Source organism: Bombyx mandarina, chromosome 01, assembly GCF_030267445.1.
Source record: "Bombyx mandarina strain Sakado chromosome 01, ASM3026744v2".
Classification (NCBI taxonomy): domain Eukaryota; kingdom Metazoa; phylum Arthropoda; class Insecta; order Lepidoptera; family Bombycidae; genus Bombyx; species Bombyx mandarina.
The window spans coordinates 8558042-8580998 of NC_143208.1; the positions used below are offsets into that span (position 1 = coordinate 8558042).

At 33.7% G+C, this 22957-nt stretch overlaps 1 protein-coding gene across 2 annotated transcripts; it reads right to left on the minus strand.

The window, feature by feature from the left end:
- Window positions 1-305: 305 nt before the first annotated feature.
- fax (failed axon connections) lies at window positions 306-18404 on the minus strand. Of its 2 annotated transcripts, none has more exons than XM_089728919.1 (6): window positions 17871-18404; window positions 5972-6107; window positions 5459-5661; window positions 5112-5249; window positions 4421-4693; window positions 306-3629 (listed from the first exon to the last, which is right to left on the minus strand). In XM_089728919.1, the coding sequence occupies exons 1-6, from the start codon at window positions 18174-18176 to the stop codon at window positions 3561-3563; spliced, it is 1125 nt and encodes a 374-aa protein (XP_089585045.1). In that variant the 5' UTR covers window positions 18177-18404; the 3' UTR covers window positions 306-3560. The 2 variants fall into 2 exon arrangements, with proteins under 2 accessions (XP_089585045.1, XP_089585041.1); XM_089728915.1 differs by having other exon boundaries at window positions 306-3632.
- Window positions 18405-22957: the final 4553 nt, after the last annotated feature.

Genomic DNA, 22957 nt, shown 5'->3' on the forward strand with positions numbered 1-22957 from the left:
GTTTGAAGGATGGGGCAGCCGTTGTAACTGTAACTATACATGAGACCTTAGAACTTGTATCTCAAGGTGGGTGGCGCATTTACGTTGTGGATGTCTATGGGCACCAGTAACCACTTAAAACCAGGTGGGCTGTGAGCTCGTCCACCCATCTAAGCAATAAAAAAAAAATAAAAAAATAAAAAAAGATCCGGCGAGAAACTTGGCGGGCGCAACAATACTTAAGTAGGGTGTACCATTTAAATAAAATACACGCGCAGCTCAACGACGTGGAATCGTCTGAAAGCCAAGATTTCACTTCGTATCGCTTTGCTATTTTTATGATATACACTTTAATAGAGATAGAATATTACACTGAAATTCTTATTCGAATATTGTGTTTACTGAAAGCTCAGTTTCATGTTAACGATACATTTATGGTGTACCATCTTATACCTATTACAATAAATCTAAAATTGAATATTGACACAAATAATTGAAAATTAGAAGTATTATAAATGAATGAGTATAGTATTCACGTATAAAATGTAACCGGATGTTACAACTCGAGTATTCATATCAACTCTCTACGTCCTAGTACAATAATATATTATTAACATACTCAAAATTCCTTTAATCAATGCGATAATTAAGGTTTAATTTGTATATAATAATTACTAACTCACAACAGCGTTATTTAGAAAAGTGTCATGTTTAATCGATATTGGACATAACATAAATCAGTTCATTCTTTTACACCTACACGTTTTTGTAAAGATTTTTAATTTTAATAGTATGTTATTTGCGTGTTAAGTGTAGTTGTCTCCTATTACTTAATAATTCTAAATTTTGTAGAACAATACGTATTGTGAGTGGATTCGATTATATTATGATGTTTTATATTCTTAACCTATGTCTTCTACCCTACTAGTAATTAATGGGATACATAAATACACACAATTCAAGCCATGAGAGCCATTTGCCTAACTGCTTTTGTTTCTGATTTAATTGCACATATCCAGTAAAATTAAAGATGTAATGGTCTATAATATGTTGCTTTATCCATAGATGGCAGCACATACAAACACCGTTTTACTGATTAAATTAAAAACGTTCAGATCTCGCTTCGGCTTCTTGCATCGGCTTCTTGTTCTATATGTTCTATATATTGTTTCTCATGGCTTTAATTATCTGCACTACTAAATATTAAAAGTGAGAAAGACAGTCAACTTTTAGCTTACATTAAGGTTAAATATACGACACAAATACGACATCAAATATATTACACTGAAACAGGCTTGGACATCCACACTACAGACTCCTCGATATTGTTCCTAGCGAACATTATCTCAGTTGAACTCTTGTTCAGTCGCAGCCGAAGACCGACCTTCAGCGCATAGCGAATGAACAAGAGCATTAGGGAGTACATTCACTAATCAATTACTTACTAATTAATTAATCCCTTATCATCTGATACTAATGGCAGTGGTTTTCAGCAGTTGTTTGGAGGGACTTTCGTCGACCTTCCTCAAAATTGAGAAATAAATACATAATATAAATAAAAATTCATACATCTATATTATCTACGGACTTGTTCGCATTAATTCAAAACGATTCGTGAACGAAGCTTAATACTTCCATACTATTTCTTAATTGATCTTTCACTAGTCATCCGGTCTATGGTTAACCAGAATAATTGTAAACAACTGTGGTTAATTTTATGTTTGCGCATTGCTAAATTCATTGTTTTATTTTTCTCCCATTTACATGAATATGACAAAATTTTAATGTATTTGCTAACAATATTTAGAGTTATCACTCTATTTGGTGGTACAGGAGGAAGTATTTAGAGTTTATCGTAATTAAATTAATGGAACAAGTCCTGAGGAGCGTATCTCAAGAATGTTTTGTGCATCCCCAACACTCCTACGCTAAAGTCATACACGATTACGTATACGCCTACATACGATATTACTTATAATTATACATTAAATATTTCATTACGTGTATACTTTTCAGATCTAACACTTACACTCCTACAATATTAATATTATGTATGAGATGTTCGGAAAATGGGTTCAGCACATTCATAGCAAAAGTACAAATTACAAATAGCAATTTATAAATTGAGTCCAAATTAAATGTACCTAGTTAGAAGTTCAAATGAACATTATATTATTTTAATTTAAAAAAAACTTACGGATATTAATTCTGTAATAATTTTGAAATTATTTTGTGAACTGTCGCCTAATTGTCTGACCAACAAAGTAGAAAGTTTGAGATGAGTGGGATGACATTTTTGCATATAAGTTACATTAAATAGCTAAATTTGTGACGTAAACCTGTTTCAGTGACGATCAGAAATATTAAGATATAATTACGATAAGTTCGTATCGATTACACGATGCAATATTCATTAGTGAGTAAAAAAGCAAGTTACCGAGTGGGTTTCTTCGTTTTTGTTAAATTAAGAAATGGAGGCGATTGTCGTAAGAGTTAAATAGTATAATCATCATCGGTGGAATGAACATTGACAGTGTCAGTCTGGGGACAACCCGCGTTAACGGACAAATGTAAAGCACACAATCCTAAGGAAGAGATAATTAAATTAATTGTATCATTTTGATATTTGATACCTAAATCTTAACAATTAAATACAATATCAAAAAATTATGGACTATGAATTATATATCAATAACTTGAAAAAACAGTCTTCCAGGCATATTCGATTATCAAAATTTTGTAAAATGTAAATTTTCATATTATTTAGAACTCATTAAAGTATTAAGAATTTTGAGAAAAAGTCTAAGGATGCTACAGCACCTTCGGGCTGCATCGGTGACGGAAAACGCCTTCATTCCGTTATGTGACAACTTTGTGGTAAGGTACCTAAATATAGGTAGGTATATATGAGCAGAACATCTTACAATATAATAAAATTTAAAAGGATTGTACCAAATATTGAAGGGTATACTTAAAACATGGCCTCTTAAAACTTCAAAAAACGATTAATTAATTATAAACTATTATTAAATAACGTCACTCGAATTCTCGGTTAATAAAATAATTGCATCAATCGAAATCGTCTTGTCAATTTATTAACTCATTCGATATTGATCGGCCTCACAGACAAAATAATACTCATTCTACATTGGGTACAACCCAAATAAAGTCCAACCCACCGAACCATGACAATTATTTATCCATAACACTGAACAATTAAGAAACAATGCGAATTGCCGAATGTCACGTTTAAATAACATACACCATAATCATAACAACTAGTTAAATCCCAAGCCGGACGTTAGTTTTTTTTTTTAACTACAACTTTATTACGTTACGACATTGATCCGAAATTTATAGTTATATTTATATATATATATATATAATGTAACGAAAACGCTAAATTCATTTAATTACTACGAAATCGACGCGATCGCGTCCGTGTCATCTGAACGTTATGGGAAAGACAAATGGATTTACGCGCTTATTACATTTACAGAATCTAATGAGTCTGACTCTTAATTTAGTGTTAAATTGTTATGTAATTAATATTTCGAGCGACGTCAGCCATCAAAAACAATTTACTTTTCTTTTTCGTTTTTCTCTTCGGGTTCTTTTTCCTTCTCCATCTCCTTCTCTTTTTCGTCGCCCTGCTGACGTAAAATAAGCTCATTAAAATCGTATTATTCGTTGATTAACCCTTTGACTGCCATGTAGGTCACCGATGCCTTACGCGGCGCACTGAAGTAATTATGTCGATTTCTGTTAGTAAGCACCGGAATCGCCTAAGTTTGTCTTTTTGACGTGACAACGTCTTATAATTCGATGGAGCCGGCTGCACGCATGAAAAAACATGACTCATGCGGCGTTACCTCGCTCTGAGGCGTTCCATTTAAGGCTTGAAGTGCGAGCGAGAGCACGCAACGAGTGACAAAGAGGCACAATCGGCCTCCGTGTTCGGCAGCGTTCGACATCTGTCTCTCTCCTACTTGAGTGAGCGATGCATCCGCGTGGACAGCTGTTATACAATAATACATTTACATGTTTTCGTCAAGTGTGAAGTTCAGTGAAAATTGAATGTGGTGTCAATTGTCCATATAAAATATCTATCAAACAAATAAAATTAAAATTTTCTTTTGAAAAATGAAACCATTCCGTCAGTTTTTTTCTTATGACGTTGTCACGTTTAACTATCGCCAGTAAACTGACTTTACAGACAACCTTTACATTTAAATGTATGTATCTTAGGATACATATATATATTAAATACATATCTTAGAATCTTCGGATTCGTCTTTGCTAGAGTCTACTATTTATTCCAGCGTCTTAGTAAGAAGATCGAAGACAGAAATCGACATAATTACTTTAGTGCTCCCCACGTAGGACACCATTGACATACACGGCAGTCAACGTGTTAATCGATTCGAAGGAATTTCGTTACCTTCCCCTTCTCCGGTTCTTCTGGGAGAGGCAGTTTTTCAGCAGGGCCTGTTCCCTCCTTTGTCTCCTTGGCCTCCTTCAGTTTGGGCACGTGGGCGTTTAGGTCGAGGGTAGTACATATCTCGTCCCAGTCTTGGTAGGCGCGATCCTTGATGCGGGATACCAGGCCCACAAGGTTTGGGAACGTATCGTTCATCGCGTCTCGCAAGGGATGCTCCACTTCTTTATCGATGAATTGCAATTGTGCGAGGTTTGAGAACGCCACCACATCGAGCTGCGAATATTAAACAGAATTCTAAAATATCTATTAACCCAAAATCAAAACATATTTAATATGAAGATGAATTAACGAAAAACGAGAGCCCTTGTTGTCTATAAATGTAACAGTTGATTACATTAAATGTTTTCGTTCGAATTAACTAGTCATTTTCCGTACGGTAATTTTATCGTCATTTGGGAATAAAGGCTTCAGGTATTTACGAAATATTCACTCAACATTTACATAGTAAAATACTCCCAATACGCAAAGGTTGAGGGTGTTAACCTCAAATATGGAAATATAATGGTAATGTACCTACATATATTTATTAACATTCGTAATTTAATAACATTTTTTTATATTAGAAACGATGCTAATTTTTTTTCATGTTAAGGTAACACGCGATAGAATGATAGATAGAATGATCGCTTACGAGAGTTGGTTCGTCGCCAAAGAAGAATGGTCGGTCGTTAAGCAGATCAGACAGCACACGCAAATCGTTCTTCCCAAATTCAATTATTTCATCTTGACTGTGCACGCCGATACCGTGAGCTCTGGCCTTTTTCATACCCTAAAAAAAATTATAATGAAAAAAAAACAATGAACGTTTCCTTTTTTTATTGCTTAGGTAGATGGATGAGCTCATACGGAGCCGCCACCCAACTTGAGACATGAGTTGTAAGGTCTCACTTTTAACAGAACAAAGAAGTACATGACAAAGATTCAAAAGATTCCAACTATTGCAATAATGTTTTTCTAATTAGCCGGTATGTTACGTACCTTACGTGCAGATGTAAACTTGTAGCAGAAGTTGAGTATGGGGTTTGGCAGACGCGTGTTCAGCGCACTCTGAAGATTCACTTGGTATCCCTTAATGACACTGTCCGGGTACTTGGCGCGCCACCAGAGAATCACCCACGACAGGTGGTTCTCGATCATGGAGATCATGGCGTGAGATATAACCCGCTGCTCCGACGTCAGACCTGTGTATGAACACAACTAGGTCAGGATAGCTCCAGATTTATCTCGTAAATGCACATGCGCGACGTCCTGGGCGTATCTAGGATATCAGGATTTTAGGGTCAACGACATTTTTCTAGGTGAACCAGCTCTATAAAGGCTACCTTGCCACACCCATTTTACTGTACGCTTCATGTAAACTAACATCAGTAATATAAAAAACCAATCGCTTAAGTTCAAAGAGTCCTGGGCCATCTTCGCTTGCGCACAAAACATTGTTTTCTAGTTTTGTGTTACACAGTCATCAAAAACATAACCATCACAATTACTCACCAGCATCAAGATCTTTGTTGTATTTCTCGGAAAGATCTTTGATGATGAAAGTGCTATCGGCTATTTCTTCGCCATTCAGTTCCACGAACGGCAGTTGGCCTTTTTTGGAACGATATTTGGCATGATGCTCTACGTTCTGAAATTTAAACAAACTTTTTTGTTGTATTACAGATACTTTTATAAAGAACTTTACTTTTATAAAGAACGGTTGAAAGTATATACTATCTATATTTTTTCAACCGTTCTTTATAAAAGTAAAAAGTCTTTTAGGAATAGATTTAGATATTATATTATGCCTACAGAATGCAGAATGAGATCGAAACGATAACGATAATGGTAAAGTGAAACGGGCTACGCTTTCCTTTTGATTTCACTTCTATAAGAGGTATGGTTCGTAAATACTTCAAACAAAACCGACTTTTTTTAAACATTTGTTTTAGTTATGTTTATTATTCAAGGGAAAATATTTTGACTTCGAATGTGCTAGAAATAAAATGTTTTGCGTAGTTACGTGCTCAAAGCAACAACTTTCAGAGTAAGGACGTGCTCCAAATATTGTAGTTACATAAAATGTATTTAAACCGAACAATCAAAAATAGGTCTTGGTACATTACAACTGTTACCAGGTGATGCAACCGTTTATAATGTAAAGACCTAACTCGCATATTCAAAATGAAATTATTTTGCTACAATATTAAGCTTTTCCATACCATTAACTTACTTGAAACAAGCCATAATAGACGTCAAATTACTTTATAGAATCATAACGATAAAATTTAAAGAGCTTTTTTTGCATTTAGGTAGACAGACAAGCTAACGGTGTCGGATGAAACATTCCCGTTCGAATAGTCCAAAAAATCAGATAGAAAAAAAACACGTGCATGAATTATACTATAGTGCAAGTAACCTATAAGCCTTCAGGATGGCCTGAATATTTGAAACTTTAACGCAATTGTAATTTTTAAGAAACTATTATTATTTATAAGAAGAGTATCCTTGTCAAGTGCTAGTACGTAGGTACATGTGATTTCTAATTATGTATATTTATTTAACGTCAGCAGGCAGACGATATTGTTCGTCTCTAAATACTATATACTGAAGAGTTGGAGTTCTATAGCCGGTCCGAATTGATGTGTTTGTCAAAGATATTTATTTGGTAATTAAAGTCTGTATGTACTTGTTATTTTATCAAATGTGTAAATGTGTGCGTCATTAACAGCAAAATACCTATGTCCCATTGGATGTAGACATTTCGATAATTTGTAATTTACCAATGAGGTCATTAAAAATTCCGAAAAGTAATCAAACTAACGATGTATTGGAAGGGACGTAGACGCGGTCGTGCGACACTCGCTCGTGGGTGACACCGTGAATGTCCATGACCCTAGGTAACGAAAAAGTGGATTTCTCTCCGTCAAGACAGTAGCTCACCCCCCACTATTGCTAAAATATAATAATTTATTTTAGCCAAAAGAAAATGTCGAATATAACAAACCAACGTTTTCAACTTAACCTAAGCTCTTGCCTCTTGTAAAATGAAGCTTAGCGCGCGATCTCTATGCAACAGATATTACGCGTGTAATATAAAATAATTCTATTCATACACATCTTAGGTACCGCAACTAATTTTATTTTAGTTAGTCTACTTTGTAAATTGAAAAATCAATTGTAAAGTTATGTATAATCTATTCACGACAATGTATGTACAAAGGACCTAAGCATGCCATTTTCAAATGTTTATTTGTGTTTTTTATTTGTTTAAGCAGAAACAGTTGAAGCGATTTAATTTACAAAACATAAGTTTGCGACTAACAGGTAATTCACTACTACACAACTATTAAAAAATTATAAATTTATGAAATATAATTGAAGTAAGAATTGTTTCGGTTCCAAAATATAAAAAAAGAACTACCATAATTTTATACGGAGGAGGATTCATAGAGTTTTTATATGACATCAGTAGGGTACCGTGAACCTTTTGTACAAAAAATAACCGTTAAATGTAAATAGGGGTGGCGGTCGGGCGCGGCGGTGACGGTCGATGGAGCGGTAGAATGGGTCGAGCGGGGAGTGGGACGAGGGCGGCGGGGCAGCTCTGGATGCCAGTTTATCTGGTCTCGTATCCATGGCAACGAGCTCCAGACGAGCGCAAGCTCACTGGGCTCAGAGAGCAGCTGTATTGATTTTGACTGGCGAGGTTCAGCGCCCGACTGAAACTCCCCCTCCCGCCCCTCACGCCTTCCCCGGCTGACAAACAGGGCTTACTATGGTAAAAGTCGGCCTGTGTACTTAATCATATCGTTATTGAAAATAGTGATTCACAAAACGATTTACTTATCTATATTTAACAACTAAATGAACTTCAGATTTAAATAAACAAGATAAAATTAATTTATATTTACATTACATGTATCTGTAAATTAAGCATCCACAATACTTTTACCCGTTCCTTTGTTATGCATGTTTTATACTTTAGTTGTTTATTGAAATTATAGATAAAGGCATTGATTAATTGTTGTTTTTTTTTTTGTCGATGTGTAATATTTATATTTATTCATGTAGATATTAGTAACGACTGCTTTTGAAATTCAATTTTCGATACAATTCTGAATTAAATTATATAAAACACATATTCCCTTTCCAAAAGAATACACACTATTGCTCTTTTGCGTGTTTATGGATACTCAGAGCGCGATATATAAATTAGGGGCATTCTCAGAAGCTTCGTTTAATTTAATAGTAGTCTAAAGTTTATTTGAATAATTCTATGTCCATGTCATAATATTATTATAAAATGCACAACGTGCACGGATCACCTGTCAATACGAGTATTATACGAACATAATCATTGCGTATGGTTTACTTTAACTACATATATGTATATAGTAATTTATCAAAATTGATTTCATTAAAAAATTCGTGTATCATCACAGGAATAAATTTTAGTCCCACTACGTATTCCTTATAATATTATTGTTATTAGACATACTAATTAAAATTTTATAAGATATTAGACAGATAAGATAACTATAAAGCTTCAGGGTGTGCTAGATTCCCGGGAGAACGATGCCGCACCCTAACTCAGCAGTGCAGGGTTGGTCGATGGACAGGCGGGGTCGCGCAGGCGCCTCCGTACCTCAGGTCGAAGCCCTCTCGGTTGCCGACCTCTCAGTCTAGGCGCCCACTACCTAATTATATATTCTATCTATTACTTGGATACGACATGGAGATGATGTTGTGTACTACAATTGATCCCATGTTCCTTTTTTGTTACAATAAAATTAATTAGAATTGCCTGAAAAATGCATTTTAATAGTAATAATAAAAGATGAGTTCATAGTAGAGATCAACTAGGTACTTTTATAGAACACGGTATTTTACGTAGGGCTATTCACTGAAACTCGTTTAATATTTATGGTTTTTATCATATGTTCACTAAATGAGTAGCATGCTGCGCTAGATGGAAGAAATAACATTCCCAGAATCTCAGCTAATTTTAACAAGGCACGCTACTGTTAAGTACCGGCAGTTAAGTGTAAACAGCAAGGGAACACATAATGTGTTACCGTTACTCGAGTAGAAGTTCAAATTCTAGAGTACGTTAAACGTTTTGTTGATAACGTTTTGATACGGGCCAAGTAAATCTTCAAATTTGATATTGTTTTCAATATTGGTTTAGTGAAATGCTTATACGTTCTATCTATTTGAAAGTTATCACTTGAGATTGTATTTAAATGAAAATAATAGTAGGCCTTGTGCCTTTGATTTCTTGTATTTCGATAACCACCCGCTTTATGTGTGTATTTGTGGAACGCATCGTAGAAAAGGTTATGTTATCTAAGCTTGTTTATTTAGGAGCCAACTAACATTGTAAAAAATTAAATTGCATTCAACTGAATTTGGTAATAATTTCAAAGTATTTTCAAAAATAAATGTTCGATACAATTATTATGTTAAACGGAATCCAAATTTATTATCATTCAGGAAATTAAAGAATCATTATTAATAAATTATTGGATAGGTACGTCTAATGTAAGAATCTCTGATGCATACGTGACCTGAGCGAGAACGACATTTTAATTGTAAACTACTGATAATACAACCGCAAGTGTCAATGTACTAATCAACTCAGAAGAAAATTTCCTTATTTATATAGTATCTCAATAATTTACGTATTTAGTATGAGTAATTATGTACAGACATTTTACACCACGGTTTCCACTACGTTAAAACTCGAAATTTAGACCACAGCGTATAATTATGTTTTACAAATAATAATAATGCCTTTCGTAATAAATAAAGCTTTTTCTGAGATTAGCTTATGTCTCAATTACACTAATGTTCAACTTTATCGAATAGTATTAGTATAATAAGATGGACTACCCTCACTCGTCACAAAAGAATTCAATATGCACATAGTATACTGAAAAATATATAATTTTTTTATTTTGACTTTCTCCTTGCAATCATTCTTCACACTAACTTCATTTTCCGTTTTTCTTTTTATATCGTACAGGAATAGAATATATGTACATCATTTTTACAAATGATAGGATATTGCGAATCGGCATGGGTACCATAGTAATTATTTTCGCGAAGCAGTAGACCGTTCCAGTTTTAAGGATGGAAGAACCGTGTTTACTATACAAACTGAGACTGTGTGAGTGGGCCATGGCTTGTCCACCATCTGGTGCAATAAAAAGTAATATGTAACAAACAATAGTGATATGAGGACCGTTTCTTCACAACAATTTCCAACTGCTGAGAACGGAACTCTAGAAAGTGCAGCCGGCATGCCGTGGTCGCATGATTTCATAGCCCAGTAACTAACTCGCTGCTGCGGTTTCTCGATCACATTGCAACACATAACCGTTACCTGTGGTGCATTATATGATTTTACAAAAGTGCGCAAATTATTAGCTTTTAAATAGTTATATTTTGTACATAGAAAACTTAACTTTCTCTTATGATTTTTGCTTGTTTTGAAAATCACAAGTTCACAAAACAATTAAACATAATGTTTTATTTGGAAAAAAAGGAAGCTAAGACAAAGACGCTTAATACATTAATATGCACAATCGACTCAGTCAAGAGTGCGTGCCTGACCAAGAAACACAAATAAGGTCAGTGTGAAATCTACGATTGGGCCATGTTCCCAACTGGTATACATTAATTAACGATATATTAATAAGGTAGACACTTAATATTATAGTAAAGCTGTGACAGTATTGCATACCAATGATGTAACATAGAAGTACAGTATTCAGCCACAGTACAATTCCATCGCGTCAGTCAAGCTGTACAGAACCATCGGGCTTGACCCGCATACCACCACCAAATAGGTCGCGCGAACAAAATTCCCGATCGGAATTATTAATTATTGTTCATGACTGACTGACTGGGCGAAATCAATTATATAACCCTACTATACTTCTCCACAAAAGGCATAAGATTGGATTTCAACAGTTCAGCTCTTCTACTTGTAAATTTACTATGCAGATACGTTTGCCATTCTTTTATGACACATCTTTAAATTATGGAAACAAAAGTTGGTATTTGAAGCTTACGATTTAAAGAAAACCATAAATGAATCAGTACAACAGCGTTTTCTGCAAAAATAAGATCCAGTTTCGTGTTTTTTTTATAAAATCACAATTCATTTTAGAATGTACACTCAATGATTAATGTTTCATCGAATTGAAATTTGACCTATTCTTCTTTGTTTCACATGTGAATTATTGATACTTGGTAACTTAAGAATCTTATAATTTATTGAAAACTTTTATTATACGTGCTGCAACGAAACAAAGCATAACACAAGCAGACTGCAGGAAATGATATGGAATCACGATTGAATTTTGTACTCACAATCAGATTGTTCTGTTGTTAACATCCTGTATTTCCCAAACATCTAATTACAAACATTTACGGCAGCGAATGATATGAGTACCCGTCTGAATGTTTGTTTTGAAATACCGCCATAGTATTTACACGCTAAGATAATTAAACCGGAGTTCGATTACACGATTGCAATCTTTTCAAATGAATCTACAGTTTTTTAATAGACGCTAACGGATTATCTCAAAAAATTTTGTATTTTCTTATACTTATAGGTAAAATGCGTCAACACTAAAATTTTTCAAGATGGGTGTCGCATTTACTTTGCGGATGTCTATGGGCTCCAGTAACCACTTAACACCAGGTGGGCTGTGAGCTCGTCCACCGATCTAAGCAATAAAAAGAGAAAAAAAACAGAACCCTTAAATTATTTATGTCGTTAAAGTGGACCTCAACGTTTCCCTAAAGACCATTTTATAAACGCGATCAAACTATAGCAACTTCCTATCTATTAATTAAATTGGGGAGTTTCTATACCGTCATAAGGCATGATAATTACAAATTCAAACGAAGGGCCATTGTTATATTGCTGCTGTTTTCGTGACGCACGTACGATACATATTTTCATTCCCAGATGTGTGAACGATCCCACCCGGTGTTAAGTGGTTACCGGAGCCCATAGAATTTTTAGATTTAATACTGCTGCCCACCTTGAGACCAACATGAAGGGGACCGGGGAAAAATAACCATGAAGTATTAAATTTGTGGTAAGTGCTGGTAAGTGACATTAATTCTTTCTAACGAATGACAAACAAGGTACACAGATATAGATAAGCTCCCTTACGTTAAGTAGGTAGCGAAGTATTTTTTAATAGGATAAAATATAAAAATATTAGACCAAACCTATTTTGTTGCAGATAGAGTTCAAAATTTTCATTAATTAAGAAATATGAAACAAGTACAACTCTTCCACTAAATACAAATTACAAGATGAATTATATTATGACGTAATATTCCAACAATTATCAAATAGTTCATACTATTTTTAAGTGTAATGGTACTACATATCTTTGTATCAATATATTTCAAGAAGCAAGTAGATATTATAGTAGATAAGATGTTACGTTGTATGAGTTGAGAATGACCATAGCCGGTCATCGACCTCTTAAGCTTCAATGGAAGGCAATTTAATAAGCATCGGCTCCCGAGTCCCAGCCTACTGTAATTAGTTTCTTAGAGAGCTGTTACACATTCACTGAATGAATAACTGGTTTAACTTTACACAATTTCAAGTTGATTATGAACATTATCTACTTGTAATTTTATGGCATAGTGAACATGATGGCTTGGCAGCTTACAAAATAAAATTACTATGTATTTATTTTATTAGTAGTACAGTAATTACCTAGGCAATTTAATAGTTTAGATTAAAATCAGTGATCTCAACCTTAAGGGAACATAAGAATTACCTTTTTGCGCTACTTAATCAAAGTGCATAATGAAAACTTTGAATTGTTGTACATTCTACCCCTGAGAAAGGCTTCGTTCGTTATGTTCCCAGATGTATATATAGAAAATCCACTTCTTTCCCTTGAACGTTAATGTGATTTTTCATTTATTTTAAAACCATAATTTGATTCACGTACCGAAAATACATTATCTAGGTTTGAATATAATAGAATGATCGTGTGCGTAGGCTGTATGGTGAAGGGAGGTCTATTTATAAATAACCCAGTGTGTTTTTTTCTTATCGCTTAACTTACTGTAATACTGCTTTTGTTTTAATTATGCTTTACCATTTTATGCTTTAGTTTAGTGCCTACTGTTGAAACTTTTGTTTAAAAATTTACATGAGATCGTTATTACGTACCAAATTATGGATAAAATGTTTTGTAATAGTTAGATAACATTGTATGACAAATTAATTCAACTTTGCTCAATGGCGGTAACTGGAAATTAACAAGACTAATAATATATTTAATTTTGTACATTTAATTCTTTATTATTATTATTCGTTATAATATTACATTAGTCTGTATTATAACAACCAATTAGCAATACTTCGAACCCCAACATGTAATTATCCTATTATGTAGCTATTTTGTATTATATAATGGTCGATTAGAATAGCTCATTTAATTGTAATAGAAGCGGTGATTAGTTTGAAGCTTATATCGTGTACAAGGTTAATAAAAGGGCAATACCCGCCAGCGGATGCAGGTCGTCCTGCGACCGTCACCGACCCTCGGTCTGACTCCCGAGGACCCGCACATGGGCAATGCTTCTTATAATTGTCTATTGACCAATAGGAGTTAACAAAACGAACGCTCACTTATTCTTATTAACTACAAATAATTTATGGAATGATTCGGTGTTGATGAGAAAATATTTAGGAATTGTATACGACTAACTTGAATTGCTTCAGTTTAAGCTTTGTACACACAAACGACACATGCCGAAATTATATCTTTTGATAGTTCAACGATCATAACTTTGAATGGACAATACCTACGAAATCTCGAAAACCATCGACTCTTTAAAATATGAGAAAAACCACGGGCGTTTCAAATCATATTTGCTTATGAATAAAGCAGCTGAAGTAAGAGCGTTTGTGTTTTATTTTACGTTTTATAATCGTACGATACTTTAATGTCAATGTGGGTCGATGCATTGTCCTGGTGAGCGCGTCGTGTCCATAATACTAAACGATCCAGTCCTTTATCCTTAATGATGCTATCATAGGACAGAAGAAGTTTATAACCGACGTCAAATAACTTACCATATCGTAAATTTACGAATTATAATGTTATTTTTATTATTATTATGGTATTTGATCGATTAAGTATAGGAGATATTTTGTTTACAGCCTAGCATTAGATTCATTTACGAGAACGATTATATTTAGACGGAAACAATAACACCGCGTTTAAGTAAAATACTCTGCTCCTAATTTTTTTGTCGAGATATATGTTCAGTCGCGCCTTTACCTAGGAGTTAAAATAACAATTTGTAGTCCTTGTCTAAAAATAAGTCACATCATAGAAATTTTGAAAAAATAGCTATGGATAGATATACTTGTGGATGTAGAGTCAAGCAAATTACATATTTTCGTTTACAGTTCATGCACGTTGAATTCTTAAGTCATACTCTACCAGACTATGAAGGTTGACTGTCAATCACCTGTGAAGGTAAATCAAAGCACCTATTTATTACTAACTTCTGTGTGTTATTAATAAATAGGTGCTTTAATTTACAAATGCAAGAACAATATAAAGGTATTCTGAATTAATCAATACAATATTTCAATATTTATACATAAAATATAAATACATACGTACATAATTTATTCATTTTTGAGGAAGACTCAATATTGAGGTACAAAGCTAGATTCATACAATCATTGCACTACACCCACATAATTTGTGTAAAAACTCTAATTTTAGGGAATACATATTCCTTTAGTCTTTTTTTTTATTGCCGTATATGCAGACGAGCATACGGCCCACCTGATGGTGAGTGGTTACCGTCGCTCATGGACGTCAGCAATGCCAGGGGCACAGCCAAGCCGCTGCCTACCGTTTAATACTCTCCACACGCCTCGTTTGAAGAAGGACATCGTCTGACAGTGATAATATTCTCCAAGATAATAATATTTAGTAATCCACAATACCTACCTCGAGAAAATCAGTCATTTCCTAAATTGTTTTTATTCATAATGAGAACATTCGTTTTTTCAATAATTATTTTTTATATTATTACTTTTTATATTTTTTGGGGTGTTATCTCCAGACAATGATTTTCAACAAAATTTTGGTAATTGATACAGAGTTATTTATCGCACAAGCTGTGTCCTTAATTAGATTAATTGTCTATGATTAACGAGCTGTATACTGTTAAAATCAATAGTGGTCATTACATGTATTGGGAGTTACTGTCATAAAGTGGGTACAATATTTCATGACGTCAACGAAATATTCAACAGAGATAGCGCTATACTGCGCACGCAGCGCACTGAGAACATCTCGAAAATTTTCCTCGTACTAACAAAATCATCTTTAAAATAGAGGTTGCTTAGTTATTCCACCACTATTTTTTCTTAATTCAAAAAAGTTGCTTTTTTGATGATCTTTGGTGTTTCGTTGAAAGTAATAAATAATTAAAAATAGGAAATATCCGTTTCCGGCGATCAATCTCATCAGGATCATGTTTTTGTAATGTATTTTTTTTGTGAATTGTATTTCGTGTGGCCATTTACGAGAACAAGGCTTCGGTTTTATTAGCTCAAAATTTAGTCAAACTAGATTAAGACCACAAGACAGGATTGTGAATTCTTCTTAATTGATGTTAGAATTTTGAAAAATAAGGTAGGTATATTGCAATTAGGGGTAGATCATGATAGCATGTCGGTACTTTATAACATGTAAAAATTGTTGATAATATCAGAAATCTGCCAAAGAAAAAAAAATATTACATGTAAAGCTAGTGAAATAGCGTACAGAGAAGCTTATTTCCATCCAATACGCGTAGAAATGATATCTGAAAGAAAACGCACCGTATTTGTAGTAGCTGGTACCAAGTAAAACTGGTAGACTCTAGTGATATACAGATAAAGCAGTGATATCATCTCCAATAGCTCTAGAAGTATTATCTCCAATAATTCTTCGAAATTCTAAGCGTGGAAGAGGCGGTGGAATACAGAAAAAAATAATTACTCCTTAACGGAAAATATACTTTGCCATTTATTTCATCTTTTTTGTTTCGCGATTTTTTCTAATAAATGTCTTTATTTATGAACGTCCTACCAATATACACAAAACAAAGCGTTATTGTTCTTCTATTCTATTCTGTTATTGTGTTTCTACCTTTAAAATAAGAAAACGTACATACCTCATTCAAAAAATTTTTAAACTTTATTTTTGTGTCGGTTTAGATATTGTAATATGTGTAGTTCAATCGTATATTTTAGTTTATATATATTTTTTTCTAAAAATCGGTATGTGTAAATGGACAGACGGTCGCGGGCCACATTTTGTACCTCCCGAAGCTAGCATGTAAATTTCACCACACCGTGATGATCAGATTCCAAAGTACGATTTTTGAGAGTATCAACTTTCCAACCATCAAAAATGAACTCAAAATAAAAGAATGTTTGAACGTTTTTTAATCACGTTTGTGGAACGTGTAAAAAATATACGGTTTTTTTCTTCAAAATATTACTAGGCTTTTTTGTTTTTAATCAGAAAGGCATCAATGGAGGTTGTATTTATAGATATATTGATTACTTCTATTTATAAATATAGAACGCCCACCCGTGAATTCAGGTGAACCCGCGAATGGGAGCTCAATTTATATTGGTTTTACTTGTTTAAAAAAGGTTGTAAAATGGTTTTACTATGTAGGTACTGCCTGCCGTTATCGTAGCGATGAAAAATCTATACTAGTTTAGATTAAGTATAATCAATTTTATAAGGCATGAACGTTCATCGAAATCGGTAACTTTTGCAAATTCCTTTATGCAAGAAGAACAATAGACTATAGTCTCAAGTAAGTACTAGTACTCGTTATCACGTTTCCGGACTAATAAAACTAAATTTAATATATTTATTTAATTTAATGTATAGTGCATTAATATTACTTTAGAGAAAGCTTTTGTAGGCATCTCAAAAATGACACGGTGAAAGGGACACTATCTTCATGGTATGGCGACGCGGAGTCTCTTTAATGTTTCGACCCCAGATAAGTTATGTGCGTACGGTTTAAAAATAAATGGATAAATAAGGAATGCAATCTTTGTCACTTCATGCAAGGGAAAACAAGAAAAACCAGTCTGCGGCTATAAAATAAACTTCGAAAGTAAATAAATATACATTCGCTAAGCAAACTTCGCCAAATTTAGCCAAGTTAAAATATAAATTAAAAAACAAAGTCAACTTTCGGAGGGGTGGGTCATCTCAAAAGGGCCAATCTACAGCGCAGCTTAAAATATTGGTTTGGGGGAAGCAGGAAATGATCTACGAAAGGAAAATAATAATTATTACTAATTAACAAAAATGCAACTTACCTCGTACTTAATGCCGGCCAAACGAAGCCATGTTTCAACTTTTAAGCAATATGGGGATGTCGACGGTAACAAAGGAGTGCGCGAAAATTGATAGAGATATACTACGTCTTTCTCAAAATTTGTTTTATGGATTGTTGGTTTCGGCTGAGCTGGTTCGGATTTTTTCTCTTCAGATTTTTCATCGCCTTTCTCATCAGGTAATGGAGCCTCTTTGGATTGGCCATTATCGGCCGGCGCGTCCTCTTTCATGTCTTTCTCTTTCTCAGGAGCGTTTTCAGGGATGTTATTCGTAACTTCAACAGTCATGTTTGAATTAAATTTGTTTTGTAATTGGAATCAGCACAGTTATTAACACGAATCGCAAGCCTAACGATCACCGCCGTTAGAGCGCGAAGCAACAACCGAACTGCCTGCCAGCTGCTCTTGTCTGGGGTCTGCTCTACAATAATCTGTTTCAAGCAAACTAAATGAAGCCACGCGCAGCGTCGCCGAGTTCGAACGTCGTGTGGTTTCGTGTTCGCCGGTTTGGGCCACGATTCAGCTGCATAGCTGGTTGCTTAGCAACATCCTTGCCAGATATTTAAAGTTATCCGTATATTCACGGTTTTTTTTACATGAGAATTCAAAACAATTATGTAATGCTAATGCATAAGTTTTGTCGTAGATTTAAATCTACTAATTGACTAATTTAAATCTAGATTTAAATACGAAAATGTTATTTATATTATGCCATATTTTTCCTATAAAATAAAAAATCTCGGGGAAAAAAACGTTTGAAGTCATAAACTTTAATTTTTGTAATCACCTTGCAATTTACAGATTTTTCTAGAATCTTCGCTTGATGAATTAAGAAATATAACTCTACTGGTTTTTAATGCAATAAGCGAGCATTTTTAGGACACGATTTCATTAATTCGTCTAAACACCATAGGTTTTAAATCGGAGCGCAGTAAGAGATACCAAAACTTATTAAGTGAAAATACCAACCGAAGTATAAAATTAATAAAAGTTAATAAACTATCAATTATTGTCTATGTTTATGAAAACGTATGAATTAGCTGTTTTATAATTTGATGTTTTTTTTAGAACAATCTTCCTATTATTATTAAAGTATTGTGAATAAAGAATTTCACCAAGGTAATAAGTTTAATTTTATGGTATTCAGAATACATCTTAATAAAGCCGTCACCACAATTTGAAACTCCGTATCTTACAACATTGTAAATATGTCACGGAACTTTTTGGCGGCAATTTGAAAATACCTATTTTTTCATCAATATAATTTGGGTAGTCAAGCATAAAGTTGATTTAGTGGATTTTTAAACATGAATTAATGACAAATTGCCCTACTTTGCAGAAGTGGTACACTTTTGTTTTGTTGGAGTTGAATTTATCAATTAATTGATAAATTTTTGCGTCTCGATAGTTTTCCGCCATTTTATTGAAAAGATTACCGAATATCACCTTAAAAATGTTTTGGATAAGAAACGACAAACGCCACAATTTCAAAAAGAAAACTGATTGTTACTTCTGAGTTTGACTTTTCCATGGCCTACTTACTTATTATAGAACTACTATAGTACAAAATAGTTTTATGTAAATATAATATGTAGTTTATTTCATGGTTTTGGTATAAATTATATGGTATGTGCCCTTTTTTGCAATACTTTGAGTATAATGGGTACATTCTCAACCCACTATTTTCTGCTAAGAGCAGATTAATTTATTTACAGGAGTCATGAATTTGATGAAAAGACGTTGCGTACGCTTTTCTTATAATAGAATTAAATTCTGAAACATGGCAAAATATAATTATCATTTTAATAAACACTAAAACAGCTTGTTTTTTATGTAATATTTTGTTTAAGACGTAATGGAGTATGTCATGCCTATGAACTGAAAGCAGTGGTTTCGTTTTTACTGTTATTCTGAGTAGGTAGTAATTTACTATAGTAGAATTATTTTGTCCGTGCAGTTTGGGTCATAAAACATAGGCCGGCTAGGGCGGTGAGAAAGTTGCGCGGGCGCAACGCCATTATCGATAAAAATAAATGAGTCATCGAAGGCAGGTACACGGTGGCTGGGTGGTATACGAAGGGTGGTGAGGCATTGTTATGTTATGAGTCATTTGTACTTACCTGCAAATTATAGTACATTATGTCGAAGAGAAATGTGTTTTTATACATTCGTTCTCTGAATTTCTTTAGTGACACAATGGCTACTCCTTTGTTTTGTATCAAAACGGCAGAATTTATTCAAAATAATATTTGCACGTGTTGTTATCAACAATCTGTTAAAAATTTTCATTGAAATAAGAATAAATCGCGAAAAGTTACAAAGTGTTAATTTCCGCCGTACTCGTTAACTTGCTGCCGCGATATGTGGCGTAAGTGTTCGATTAGTGACTCTTTACTTTACTCTTTAATACACTATCGATAACGCTTATCGACAACAATAAAGCGCATCACTATGCGTCCATAAGGCTCGTGAGTGGAAGAGAGAGCGAAATAGTCGCTTCACCGCTCCGATTTTTGAAGTTATACTTCTTTAGGCGCATTATGAAAAATTGATGAGAGTGAAATTTTCGAAGTTGCCCACTAAATCGCTCATTGCAATACGACCGATGTAACTTGGCGAGTCTGAACACAACCGCAGGTGAACATTCGCGCATGTACACTCGTAAAAAAAGTGTTATTAGCATTCATTTTTTAGTAATATAAATGACAAAATTATTATTTAATATAATTTATACTAAATATTATTAAATTATTAACGTTAAACATTTATTATTAATTATTTAATATTTAAAAAAAAAGAAATAAATTTAATAAAAATAAAGTATAACTTCTTACGCGCGTACATAAGTACACGCACCCTTTTTTATGTTCCAAACTGCACGGACAAAATAATTCTACTATAGTAGTAGTCATTTAGAAGAATTTTACTTGCATCAAAAGCCGTTATTCAATTTACGAATTTCAATTTGGTTATGTATTAGGATAAACTCATTACCAAATTAATTAACTTTAATATAAGCCTTTTTACAGAACGTTTGAAGAAATAAGTCATATAGTTGTTTTTAGTGACACGACTGGTGTCTATGGCTGAACGAATTGACATTTTATTTTAGTCACAGAGGTGAACTCATAGACCTATATAGTAGGGACACGACATATTGTTCTATACGTACAATTGCTTATATAAATAGCACCCATTTTGAAGGCACATACATAAACATATATCTATCTCGTTCTTACTCAGCACTTTAACTCGCAGGAAAACAATATAACAGTATTTCAGTGCGTACATAAAATGAAACATGAATATACGTAAATATCTCCGTCTCCGTCTAATGAGGCCGAAAATCCGCCATGTTTAGCGCGCCAAATGTCATTGTCACGTCAGTTCGGCCGTCTGTTTTGGGTTGTACATTATTTATTGACTTGATATCGATTTAATATGATTGATTATATAAAATTTCATAATTTATCATGCTTAAAACATACAAAAATAATAATTAAAACGTATTTTATAGGATCTCAAGAAAGTCGATGCCCTAAAACTATTATCTATATGTATTTAAATTCATTATGGAGCCCTCATCCGAAAAATCCATTTTTCGGTCGGAATCTATTGATCATGACACTAATCATAAATACCACTTTAAAATATGTCATCAAAACATATTTAGACATTCTGTTTCGATATTTCGGGAAAAAGGCTACCGACAAAATCTCTTCGGAACTATTTAAATAAAATAGTTTTATTCCGTAGTGAGTAAAACACTATTGTAAATTTGTTAAATATTTAATAATTAAGTGATTTTAGAGAGGAAGTCACAAGGAATGACGTTTGTAATTAATGAATAAATGTTCTGTAGGTGTTTTTTTTTTCACGCGGTCCCTTGATAAGTTTAAAATTTGAATCACTCTCAAGCGAAAGTGATTCAAATGGTGCGGCGCACCTTCCTTGGGGTGCGCTGCGGTAGTATGTTACGGACTTTAGAGTCAGCAATACAATTAAAATAGATTGTAATAGTCTAAGAAAAACACGTACTCAAAATACGATAACATTTAGCATGCTAGAAATGGGCTGATGGTTTTGAACTACGCCATATCTTTATGTTTTGCGACAAACGACAACTTTATAAAATCAGTGTAGCAACTTTTAAAAATCATCATATCGTTTACTTGGCAAATTCGAAGGACGAACTTGTCTTAGATTTCACCCATCTAAATCATATCATATTTGCACATAACAATATACCTACTTACTTCCCTATAAGTATAAATTCTACAAATAAATAATACTCAACAATATTTAAAATAAAATGAGCCAAGAACGTTTATCGATAAAACCTGATAACATTGAAATCTTTTATACAGCACTAAAGCCGCCATGTTTTGTGGCCAGATGACGTCACAGTGGCACGAAATTTTGGTTGACGTTTCATTTCCATAGGTTTCCTACTTCATTGGGTGAACTTCAGTGTTCGTCTAGAATTCAACGGTAAAACCACCGATATTCTTGACTGATACGCGCGTTATATTAAACGTTACGCGTACATAATTGAATATCTTGAATTAGAATTAAGTAGATTTCAATTGATCAAATGCCATTTCCAGAACGAAGGTGAAAGAAGAAAAGAAACAAGAAGAAAGAAATGAGGTGCACAAACCAGCCGTTCGGTCGAGCTTCGGCCACTGTTTATCTAATTATTTCAGATTAATAATAAGAATAAATACCTACTTTTTATGTAAATGCATTATATTACGCAAAGGGCAAGGCCATACAAAAATTTTACGACCGGAGCATCACAATCATAAGGACCAAGATTGCTACGCTAAGGCGAAGTAAAACACCCGAATAAATCATAATTATTTTAACCGTGCTAGATTATTAGTACCGCTCTACACCTGTAAGGACGTATAAATAGTAAGCAAATACACTTAAAATGTTGTCGACTAACTTTATCAACTTGAAGGATATGTATAAACCATGAGAAAAATAATTGCAACAAATAACTATTTTATGTTAAGATATATTTCTTTCTAATTTGGTCACAGTCAGATGTAATTTCGAGACAT

Coding starts and splice junctions, on each gene's coding strand:
- fax (XM_089728915.1), bottom strand. CDS start 18,176: ATGACTGTTGAAGTTACGAATAACATCCCTGAAAACGCTCCTGAGAAA. Junction 6,108..17,870: donor TGGCCGGCATTAAGTACGAG/GTAAGTTGCATT, acceptor TTTAAATTTCAG/AACGTAGAGCATCATGCCAA. Junction 5,662..5,971: donor CAACAAAGATCTTGATGCTG/GTGAGTAATTGT, acceptor GTTCATACACAG/GTCTGACGTCGGAGCAGCGG.